At 44.8% G+C, this 12745-nt stretch overlaps 1 protein-coding gene across 4 annotated transcripts in view; it reads right to left on the bottom strand.

Moving 5' to 3' along the window:
* The window catches only part of ARHGAP26 (Rho GTPase activating protein 26), a 502534-nt gene that overhangs the window by 366849 nt on the left and 122940 nt on the right, over positions 1-12745 (bottom strand). For all 4 annotated transcript variants that reach the window (XM_083181921.1, XM_083181920.1, XM_083181919.1 and 1 more), the window contains exon 10: positions 11049-11143. In XM_083181921.1, coding sequence (XP_083038047.1) covers positions 11049-11143 — 95 coding nt within the window. The remainder of the gene's footprint in view (positions 1-11048; positions 11144-12745) is intronic.

Below are 12745 nucleotides of genomic sequence, written 5' to 3' on the forward strand. Positions count from 1 at the left end.
TATCCTCCGCCTGTAACAGGGCATTCCAAACTGCCCGGAGCTCCAAGATATTGATCGGCAATTTGGATTCTTACTTGGACCACAGACCCTGCAACCTCAGGTGTCACCCTGAGATTTATTCTGTAACCCTCTATGAAAAGAACCCACGGGTCCATGGTGGAGATGTTCCACTGGTCCCGAACTGCAGGAGGAGACTCCCCACTCTGAACCCACAACGGGGAGTCTCTGCCCCATCATGCGGAGGACTTATCCTCGCTTTTGGACGGGTTCTTCTTAGGGAAAGCCCAGAAACGGGATCTGGGTGCCTTTACCTTGATGTAACAGAAGTGGCCGACAGTTTTGATACCATCTTGGCACCTTCTTCCCCTGCCTCACATATGCACACCAAATCTTTTCAGCCAATGAAAAGGCCTCAGAGTCAGGCTGAAGTTGATTACGTAAAGCTTCAGCCCATTTAATCATAGCCTTTGATACCCACGCAGAGGCAATAATAGGGTGTAGGGTAAATCCCACTCCTTCAAACACTGGCTTATGCATCCCTCAATTTTTTTGTCCACCGGGTCTTGCACCCCCCTGAACAAGTAAAGCCGTGGACTTAGATAACCTGGCCACAGGTGCATCCACTAAAGGGATTTTCTCCCAAAATTTTACATGTTTCTCTGGCATTGAGTACATGTTAGCAAACCTTTTAGGCATGAGAAGCCTCATGCCTAGAAGGTCAGGTGTTTGCCATGCTTCCCCCAGTAAAGAAATCATGCCCTCATCCAAGGGTAATATCAAGAATCTCTGCGTATTTTCTTAAAAACACAATGAGCAGGTACCTTTATCCTCTTCCGAAAGATTTAAAGTGTGCTTAACTGCCAGGATTAAATCCTCAATAACAGAAGATTCAACCTCTTCCTTATGGTCCCAAAAGATATCCTCTGTGCACACACCCTCCTCATCAGAATTTAAGTTCAACAGGGGAGGTGTAGATAAGGGGTGTCTGGGTGAAGCAACCTTAGGGGTTTTGGCAAATTGCTCCATAAATACGTTCATTTTATAAACACTCAGTGCAGTGTACTGCATGACCTGCAACAAAGCTGGGTCCCCCTGAGATGGGGTAATAGAGCACACAGACGGTTCAGAGGAGGAAAGGGGGCCAGGAGATTTCACCACATCATGTCTCTGCCTATTAAAAGCCTGAACCAAAGCATTCATAGACCTCCCCAACGCAGCCACCCACACAGGTTCAGACTGCTCAGACCTCTTGGCTTAAGCCCCACTGGGCACAGACTCAAATGAGGGGCACAAATCCCCCTGATACATCGGTTCCTGTAATAGGCTTCAACTCAACTCCTTTTCAGGATTTCAGCCTATAAACCCATGAAAATGGCGTCCGCCATAGCGGGGGGCCCGTCCACAAGATCCCCCCATAGCAGGGAGCCGGTTCAGGATGCCCCCCGGGGTCCAGGAAAACCTCTTAGTAATGGAGGTTGAAGCGCTGTGCAGAAGACGCAGCTGCGTCTCTCTGGTCACAGAGAGCTGACAGGATGCGCTTCTGTCAGCCTCTGCTGCGCTCTGTGTGTATGAACTTCCTGTGGAAGAAACACACTGGATACCTGCATTAACTAGTGAATATTAATAAAATAAAAAACACCTAGCTACTCTACACAAAATGGCTGCAGTCAGCGGCCAGTCAGCACAGCACCCACTCCAGTGGGCACCTAAAACTTCTGAGAGGAATTCTGGGATGCAGAAGGGAGGAGCCTGCCTCTCAAAAGAAGTCAGCATAGGTGCCTTGCTCCTACGGACCCTCCTACATCCCATGGTTGAGCTGTGTCGCCAGGATGGACAAAGAAAAAAAATACTTTTTAGGGCCTCATTTGGAAACCTGCAAATGGCCAGAAAGCATTAATTGGCTAATTAGCAAACAAAATTAATGCATCAGTTCATCTCTGACGCCACAGGGTAGGTAATGAAAATGGGAAATAAGGTGGGGGGAGGGGGGGGGCAGAGGTACACATTGGTGATAAGGAGGCAACCCCTATCTTCTGTCAAAACAATGAGCACTCCCCTGTCCCTGAATCCACCTAGGCTATGCTTGCATATGTTGTTGCCTTGCCAACACAAACCCGACGACACAGAGGAAACTGTCGCACAGGCTCCTTATGCATTGTAAGTGTCCATGCCATCTTTAAGTATTTTCTACATCATTGCACTTTTGGTACTTGCGTAATAGCTCGGCGCCCGTTACGTAGTTAGCGTAGTGTCCCTGTCAGAATCTGCATAGTGTTTCAGCAGCCAGCGTAGAAAAAATACAAGCACAAGGCAAGTGGAGCAGCGCTACTATTAAAAAAACAATGACAATGATAACAGATGATTGGAGTTTATGTATTATCCTTTACCGATATAAATTAAAACCTGATCACAATTTAATACAATTCAATGCAATAAAAAATTAAAAGAAAAATGGTGTAAAAACACAACAAGTTCCAGACCACTGTGGAGGGTGATTCAATGTGGAATGAATGTGGGGAAGTTACCACATAAATATTTGGGGTAAGTGCACATTACCGGATCCTTCTTTTGATGGTATACAGATGGTGTCCTCGCAATCTATGCGGTGCAGGCAGCAACTGCTGGAGGATGATAGGGACTTCCGCTCACCAGATGATAGATCCTCTTATTAGGGTGAATGATGGTAGTTGAAATCACCAGAGGTTTCCTTGGAGCGGTGTCCGCCAAGAAGACAACGGTGGGTAAGTATTGAGGAAAGGCTTCCGAGCAGGGTTCACAACCCACTAGGTCAGGCGACAGATGGTGGTGTTATGTCACCTGGGGGAACTGTGCTCGGTGTCCGCCAATATTGAAGAATAGAGGATCCTGGTAGTGGTAACGGGAACACGGATCCACAACAATAAATGGTCCACAAGTGTTGTCCTGGGTCTGGAGGCAACTAACACATTTCACTGCGTCCTGCCAGCTTTATCAAAGGTGTTTCGGCGTAGGAAGTCAGCGTTAGAGTTACCGTAGTCAGTCAGAGGTGAAGTGAATTCAGCTGTATTATTTCTGACGCTCGTATAAGCTCTTTGTTAATTAGGAATAGCTGCTGAACCTCTCATGATGTTTAACCTGCTGCAGACAGAGGAGGAGTCTGGCATTTTTCCAACAGCACCATTGGCTGCCACGGACACAAACCTGTCTTAATGGCCACCCAATGCGTTTGAGTATGAAGGAGTTAATGTGGCACTGCCACATTAAAACGTTGTCAGTCTCCGTGCGGCACATTGGTTGGTCCGGGCTGTCGTAACCCATTTCTTACCCTCATTCGTTTTATATTTTCATGGGCAGAAGCTCACAAGCATATCTTTTTGTGAACCACCGTGCTGTGTAATAACCTTATGCGGGATTTCTGCACTGTGGATTTAATGTCGCAGCCCCAACGCCAGATTGGCGGTCCGGGAAAAATAGTTGAGGTGGACTGGACCAGAGTCTCTTTGTACAGAGAAAAAGTAATGTTAGACGCATGCTGCCTCAACAGTGGTTGTTTGGAGGCATATCCAGAGACACCGGTGAGTGTTTTGAAACGCCTGTGGACAGACGTAATGCCAGAAACTGGATGGCTGTCATCAACAAATATATAGAACCGGGGACGACTATATATTCCGATTGCTGGCGCCCATATAACACTCAACCGCTGGAGCAGGCAGGGTACCACCATGCATGGGTAAATCACCGGTATAATTTTGTTGATCCGGAGACTGGGGTTCATACCCAAAACATTGAACGCCTTTTGGGATCTTCTAAGTGGCGTAGCAATGGGGCACTGCGCGCCAAAATCTGGACTCCTATCTTTAGGAATTTGGCGAATAACGGCTGGCGCAGAAAACGCTTTCCAGCGGATTCTATATGCCCTAACTGTGCTCCCAAAGGCTGACAAAGCAGACGACACAGATGCAGACACAACTGCATCAACTTCAAATGCAGTTTCCGTGAATGCAGAAACTGAACAATACCCGTTTTATTATTTTCTTTGTCTTATTTCCTATTATTGTACTTTAAGTGTTTTTTCTTCTTTATTATTCACTAAAATCCAGTTATCAAATGTCCTCATTACTCTCTCAGATGTATGATATGGCAGGTGTGAATGTGTTCCTGAAACACCCACACTATCCACATTATGCGTCCCCCCAACCTGTTCATACCCCCCACTATCCACATCGGCGTGGAGTTGATATTATAAAGTATGGCGAGCGTACATAACATGTATTCCGCGTCCGCACGTCTCGCTGCGCTCACCACACTTTATAAAATAAACTCCAAGCTGACGTGGATAGTGGGGTTTTGAACAGGCCGGGGAGATTCTTAACGCGTGCGCTCACCACGCTTCGGGCTGGCGTGGATAGTGGAGGTTTGAAAAGGAGGCATTTGCCAGTATTTAACGTGGAGCACTTGCAAATACCTCCTTTATTGTGCAAAGGACGCACTTGCGCCCGCATACCCACTTTGTGCACGAGACGCGCGTGCTACTGAACCCCCCTACCCTCGTCTCCCTGAGGCGGACACGGTCAGGGTTGCGATACCCTGCTGCAGTGGCGGATTCAGGGGGGGGGGGGGCACCCGGGCATGTGCCCCCCCTGTCATTTCATTTTGTAGCTGAGGACCAGGGCTTTCCAACGAGCCCAGACCCCTGTCTCTAGCCCCCCGGGAACCGGAGATATCGCCTGGCAAAGCTGTAACGTTTTTTCCCCATAGGATAATATGGGACCCGTCAATTCCAACCCCCACCCGGTTCCGACGGCTGCCGCCCTGCCATCACAGAAGCTTGTGGTTAATCTCATGGTCCATATCGGTCAATCGGTTCCAGAGATATTGCGTGTAAACCTATTTTTTTATTTTTGAAATTTAATTTCATGGCTGTTCATGTTCTTTGAGGGCAGATTACTCTGGAACCAAACGTTCCAGTTTCACTGGACCAAAATCATTCAAAGCCCACTCAAAAGTTCTTCAATATGATACTCATGTAAATGGGTCAGTTGCTTCCGAAGATATAGCCGGTTAAATGAGATGACTGGTTAAAGGGGGGGGGGGGGGGGGGGGGAGGGGTGGTTTTCTCTCCCCCTCACACCAGAAAATGCAGGGACTAGGCTGGTGTAAAAGGGGCCAAACTGGGAATGCATTTTCTGGTGTGAAAGGGGTATTATTTCAAATAGCCGGTACCTGCAGTGCTCTGAATACAGCCACACTCTGCCACTGTCAGTGGCTATCACTTCTGCCTGGCGGCGGCTGTCCCCAATTTACCGCGAGCATGTATTCCCCATTGGCAATGAACATGTAATCCCACATGGCAACGAGCATGGAACCTCTGGCAATGAGCATGGAACCCTTGGCAATGAGCATGTAGATAAGCAGCACTTATGTAGCATAATTTTTAATAGGCATTATGGTGTTTGGCATAATACATAATGGACATAATGGCGTGTAACTTAACGTGTAATGGACATTATGGTGTAAATGTTTAATGCGTGCCTTTGGTGTACAATGTCCCTGTTTATGAAGCGTATTGTGAATTTTGGCTTAATCTGTGTGGCATTATGTGAATTTTGGCTCAATATATGTGGCATTATGTGAATTTTGGCTCAACATATGTGGCATTATGTGAATTTTGTCTCAATCCGTGTGGCATTATGTGAATTTTGGCTCAATCCGTGTGGCATTATGTGAATTTTGGCTCAATCCATTTGGCATTATGTGAATTTTGGCTCAATCCGTGTGTTATTATGTAAATTTTGGCTCAATTTTGGCTCAATCCATGTGGCATTATGTGAATTTTGACACAATCCATGTGGCATGATTTACATTTTGGCTCAATTCATGTGGAATTATATGAATTTAGTGTCATTCCAATTGGCATCATGTGTAAGGGGGAAGTATAAAGGGGTCTAGTATTTTGTTGCATAATGTGTAGAAGTTGTATATGGTGTTGTAGACTACACTCAAGGACACACCTCTGTTGAGTGGCCACACCTCTTTTCCGGAGCGTGCCTTCGGCGTGCGTACAACTACATCCTTCGCTTTTGTCGCCATGGTGGGCCTGCGTACTTTAAATGCCAGCGCCTATTTTTAATCCCATTCCCACCCTCTCTCTGCCACTCTCTTAACATGTACACTGGCACCACTAACACCGGCCCTCCCCCACCTAAACCCTCTTATCATGGTGCCCCCCCTGTCATTTTATCCTGGATCCGCCCCTGCCCTGCTGCAATAATTACTGAGACGCGCCTGCATATCAGACAGATGGAGCGCCTCTCCGCCGGCGCCCGCATGATCCCTAGCAATGCCAGGAAGGCACGGCCAGTAATTTATACAAATCAGCCCAGAAGTCAGAATACTGAAGGAGCGATCTTACTGGTTTCCTGGTGTCATCTGCTCTACTGCACATGATGGCTTTTAAACTATTTATTTCTAACTGGGCATGAGCTATTTTACCACATTCCCACGTTTTTGCTGAAGATTAAGATTTTTTTTGCGGATTTAATTCTATTAAACAGACCTACTGCTTCACTTCAGAGTATATGGACCGCCCAATAGTCCTTCCACAATGTATACATAATAACCACACTCAGTGCTCAATAAATTGCATCAGGCTCCCACTTGCTCTGTTGTGTGGTGTCTTGATAGTTATATGGTCTGTGCTACTTTAAGATTGGAGAACAGACTGGGCTGCCGGTCAGACTACTTAGGCACTGTTGACATTGTGCATGCATTAAAATGATCTTACAGGATAAAGGATAGTCAAAAATAAAAAAAATTAAATATGGCCAACCGCTCCAAACCCAGCTTTTAGGAATTGCTTCAGCCTCTAAAAAGCAGTTATCGCAGTGGCTTCCCACTGAAAGTGCTAATGGCAGTCTGGACTGCAAAAAACTAGGACAGATAGTCTGGAGCGTACCTAGCAGAAAACACTACCACTAGGAAATCATTCGGTCCCGCACTTCAGATTCAAACTTGGTATAAGGGTCCCCTCAGGAGAGACTAGGTCAAATAGATGCTAATATTTTGTTGCCAATAAATATACCAAGAACCTCGATTATTGCTCAATATGAGAAAGCAGAGCTTAAAAATGGTCTAGTCCCTCAGCCCCAGTATGATACATGTGTGTAATTAGGGTGTGCATTTCAAGATTTTTTTTATTTTTTTAAATTATCTGGGGTCTATGTGAAAAAAAAAACCTCTCACCAGTGGTCTCTGAATTCCCTAGTTGTCGCACTTCCACCTTTGCACTGGGGAGGGGGCTGCTGGGAAATGTAGATCTCCCAGCTGCTGACTCAGGCGGTAGGGGGTTGTTTGGCTCACACAAATGCATTCACCACTGCTGCAGGAGTCCAGAAACAGACCACTGGAGAAATCATTGCTATGGAAGGAGAGTAATTACTAACTAAGCTAATTAGAAACTTCCAACTGCTTCATTAGTCATTGCTGGGGGCAGGAGGGGGGGGGGGGGGGAATCATTAAAAGGATGTCCCAATAATTTATCCTGGAGAAAATATTTTTTTCCGTTCATGGAGATGCATACAGTCAACGGGGCTGAGAGCATCTATAGCGCAGTAACAGCAGGCTAGGAGGAAGCCGGCTCACCCCGCAATCAGTGGAAAGGGGAGCCGGCTCACCCCGCAGTCAGTACGAGGGGAGCTGGCTCCCCTCCGCTGTCAGTGCGGGGTGAGCTGATGCAGGAGAGACATTCAATGCTGAAGCCTGGAATGGTAATGTATGCTGGTGTAAAATTTGTGTATGTGGATTAAAGTTTTACTTTTCTCTGTGTGTGCGAGTGCGTTTTTATTTAAATATTCTTTTTACCAGACTTCAGCCCTGGATGGGTGAAGCCTGGGGGAACCCCTTTTTTGAGGGGTCACCACTCCCATTATCCCACTGACCAGCAACAGTGAGCAAATGGCTGGGGGACCTTATGTAAAAAAAAAAAAAAGTGTCCCCCGGCTGTGGCATGACGCCGCAGGCTGTTGGAGCCCGGTGCTGGTTCCAAATACGGGTGACCCCTAGTTTTTTTGTCACATGCATTTTTAGACCCAGGACCAGCGCAATTAGCACAGGGCTGGTTATGTTCAGGAAGGGGGACCCCACACCATTTATTTTATTTTATTTATTTTTACACAAAAATCGCACATTTCCATGACTAAAAATGGCACCATATTGCACTTTGGCCAAGAATTTGCACCTCATTAAATATGCAAATTTAGGCAAAAAATGCATTTTTAAAGTGCAATATGGTGCGATTTCCAAAAACGCGATAAAATTGCATCTTATTAAATGTCACCCTTAGTCTCGCTCTTATTTCTGCCTGAGATAGCAACAGTACTAGAAATCAAAATTGCCGCTACAAAATGTTCTAAAGTAAGCTAATATAATGGTTTTTAGACAGCAAGCGCTGTGGGTTTTCTTTATTGATTTTTTTTACATTTTACTTTCAAAATGGCAGCCAACTCCTTAGTCAGTCATTTCAGTGATGTGGGAGAAGGAGAAGGGCAGGGTCACTGTCGGGGCGGACATTCAAAGAAAAGAAATAGAAGTGCACCTGCACAGAGGAAAGACATGGTGCAGCAGCTCCCTAGTCTCACTGGCTGCCATGGCAGGGACAAATAAAGCGCAAGTTCAAAGTCTGCACCTAATTACATCAGAGGATGAGCTCCACTGACCAATTCATGTTGTTTATTACTTTGTATAACGGGAAGGAATACAAGAAAGAAATAGAGGGAAGGGGAAGGGAGGGGATAACATATACACAAATGATCACTTATGTAGATAAGCAACAAATTAGTCATACATTGATGAAAAAATAATTAATTAAAAGAAAGAAGAGAAACTCAAAGATATAATTAAGGCCCATACACACTAGGTGACTGAGCTGAAAGCTGCTCAAAACAGCAGGTTTAAACGGCTTTCAGCTCAAAGCCGCCCAGTGTGTATGCCCCAGCGATGAGCGGTGAGTGCTGCAGTGTGTATGGACCTTTAGATGTCAAGATATGATGGAATTAAACAATTTAAGACAGTGGTGGAGTTTAGCATTAGAAGCAGTAACAATTAATAATCTATCTTAAATAAATAGCATGTTGGCATGGACACAGAGAGCTATGTTTTCATAGAAGTCTTATTGTACACCAGGTATATTCAAGGGACACTCATGTTTAATGTTCTGTAAGCACTCCAGGTGGCCCATTTTGTTAATTGCCTATTGTTTGGTGATGTGTGCTAGACCAGCAATTTCAAACTCATAATGCGTTTGGACATCCTCCTCTATGGCAAAAATCATGGGGATCAGTGAGGTGCACTCAGGGCGAGTGTTGAAGCAGAAAGGTCTCCAAATAGCTGAAGATCTCCCAGGATTGCATTATTAGCGTCTGTGGGTCTAGCAGCCCGTTCTTTAATATGAAACTAGTGAAATCTCATTAGAGTGTCCTGTGGGGCATCCATTGGAGCATTCTTGGCTTTAGGGATGCAGTGTATACTGTTAAGCAGAATGTCAGTTATTTGTAGAGTTGGTAAGTGTTTCATGAAGAGGTCGGTAAAATACTCATTCATTAGAGTCTGTTTCCAGGATGCCTCTAACTTTAACGTTATTTCTGAGGGATCGGTCTTCCAAATCTCCCAGTCTACTGCGGAGAGCTGTACTTTCTTAAAGTTCTTTATGGGGAGTGATTAGGTAATTGTGAGACTTCAGTACTTCCTCCAGCTAGTTTTCCAGATGATCCACATATTGACCAACAGCCTTGATAGATTGTTAACAGGTCTAAATAGCCAATTTAAATGAGGCAAGTAATTGCTTCATGGAACCGATCATTAGTGGGGCATTATCTCCCATGGCCAGTGGGGTGGTGGAGGGTATAGCCGTAGGATGAAAAGGAGGGCTAATAATGGTTTATGGGATTTATAAGCCAAAGCATTGCTTTAGTCTCCCTGAACTGGGGAAATCATTTAAAAAAAAGTTCACTGGGGGTACCCCGACGTGATCTTTCTGACTGTTATGCAGCATTGTGTAGAAAGCTGAAATAGGACAAGAAAGCACTTCAATTGTAGAAGTTCTAGTTCCTTAGAAAAAAATGAAAACGTAATTTCAAACTGTCATAACCGCTAAATATAAGAGTGATAGGGTATAGTACAGTATATCAGAGATTAGGTATAGAATGCAAATATGTACATCCCACTCAGGAACCTCTGGTCTAATATCCTCCGTGGTCTAAACTACTGGCTAATGATTGAGGAGCTTTGGAATCTGTGGGCAAGCTCCATCTCATCTCCAACAAGATGGCAGCCACCCTCCCTCTCCCGCCTGGTGGCCTCCAGCAGGTTCCACTTCGGGTCTCTGCACCCACAGGCTGAGGTGCCCTGCAGAGGGCAGACCGCGCGACACCGCCACTCCCAATCACCGGCCAGAAAAGGACACATAATTTGGCAGGGAATGGGCACGAGCCATCCGCCGGCAGCACTGTCCGAAATCTAAAAAGCTTCAGAGGTGAGTGGGAAGCAAGCCACTGAGAAGGACAAACCACCTCCTAACACACCACCCGGGTCAGGGAGGGGGGAAAGCAATGGCGGAGCCACCAATTATAAGAGCCAGAGTTGTGGATGCCCAAGCAGGGGTTCTTTTAAAGAGATTTGTTCAGGAGCTCCTGAATTCTGCTGCTGCCGCCGCCTCGGCAGTTAGGCAGGCCAAGCCCCCAAATCCATTTTATTATTGTTATTATGCATAAGACACCGATAATAAGAGGCATAGAACTACAATGGGCCCAACCTTCCCCATTCTCCAAGCACACCTATATATTCTAGGTGTTATTACCTCCTCTCCCAGCTTAGCATGCAGAAGCCTGCACTGCAACATTCTGTATGTGGCTAGCCGACATGTACTTGCCGCACACTTACCTAGTACCTAGGGACGGAAGCTTAAATCCACAGCTGCAGCTTCCACTGTCATCATTATGATGCATTTAATATAATTGCAGGAGATGAATAAAAGCAGAGCATTAAGTATTTATGGTTTCTTAAAGTGCACTCACCGATCAACAAGTTCAACATCAAAGCAAAACCTCTTCTCAATGGAGTCTGTTTTTCTTCGTATGCAAGACTTCAAGTAAACTATGTCTTCTTCTCCCTGATGAGTGCCAAACGTGTATTAGTGACTGCCAAAAATATACTGTTATACAGCACGTGGACATTTTTAGGACAGAAATGTATTTTCAAAGACATGTTAGCCAGTTACATTTTTTAAATAAAATAAGGTTATTGAAATCTGCTAAAAACTATTTATAGCAGAATCACATTTCCAAAAGAATAAAAAAAATCCTAATTTACAACCTGGCAGGTAACAGATGATCTCAGAAAGTGACAGTTCAGCAGCTGATTCTGAAGCTTTAACAAACATCGTATATAGAACTGGCATGGCCTAGCGACATGATAAATGTGTCATGTGAGGTATGTACCAGCACAGAGAATAAGAGGTGACCTTGTATAAAATGTGTCATTTCTGTCTGGGCACAGAGGAGGCCCTACATTCCACTGCACATACAATGGCAGTCATTTATCACACCGCTGTTAGGGTGCGACAAAATTGCTGAACTTTCTGTAATACACCAATTTTAGAACAGTTAAAATGCAAAACAATTCAGATGAATGTAATATGGTCTTGCTCATGATCATTAGTATCATCATCAATATAGCATACCTTCCAACATGATCTATACCAGGAGGGACACATTGCTCGGTTTCTGGACTTCCGTCTTCATCTAAAATTGTTTTAAACAAGTTACTTGATAAGAAAGGTGTTTCACCACAGGTGATGGCAGTCATACATTAGAAGGGAAGTGCAGGAACAGAGCATTGTGTCCCTCCAGGAGAGGGTCATTTTGGGAGGGATGATATAGCATAAAAACAAATGACTGCCTCTGTCCCTCACCAATCAGAAATAGATTGGGGGAAAATAAGGTAACCCATAGTGTTTTGCAAAATGTAAAAAAAAAACGAACTCGCTCAGCCTAGCCCAGCCAACTATCTGCCAAAGATGGAGTACTTTCATATGCATGTGGCTTGTAATTATTATTCTATATTATTATTATTATTCAATAGAGGCAGAGTACTAAATTCTACCAAAGTTTTTTTTTCTTTTAATGCTGCAGTCATTTACAAGTTAAAATTAACCTGGTTTTGAATTGTAGACTATTGCCCTTTAAAAAAACAGCAAATTATACTCACCAATAATTCAATTTCTTCTTTGAGATCTCTTGCCAGCCATCACTCAGAGATATTCCCCCTTTCCTAGGTTTAGACCAGACAATTTTTTATTCTTTAAGGACCGCGCCCTCTATGTATATAACCGCGCTCCTCCCCCTACTGTGTGTCTTTCAAGTGTCTCCTTATATACTGTATAGGTCATTAGGAATAAAAAACACTCAAGCAAGAAGGGGTAGGAAAATTATGGCTGCCATGGGATCGAAGAAGAAATGGAATGATTGGTTAGTACAAGTCACTGTTTGCTTCTACGATCCCCATGTCATCACTCAGGGATACACTCTGAAAAAGGGGCGGGAGACAATATCAATGCAATTAATTATTTAAGGAACCTATCAACACATGATCAGCAAGGTAGGTTGATGCGACATCCACCACATAATGCCTGGCGAAAGCATGGACAGAAGACCAGGTGGCTGCCTTGAAGACCAAGTGCCAAATTGTATGTGAGCCTCCCGTGCGGCTCGCA

The sequence above is a fragment of the Crinia signifera genome, chromosome 4 (genome assembly GCF_055691185.1).
Source record: "Crinia signifera chromosome 4, ASM5569118v1, whole genome shotgun sequence".
Classification (NCBI taxonomy): Eukaryota; Metazoa; Chordata; class Amphibia; order Anura; family Myobatrachidae; genus Crinia; species Crinia signifera.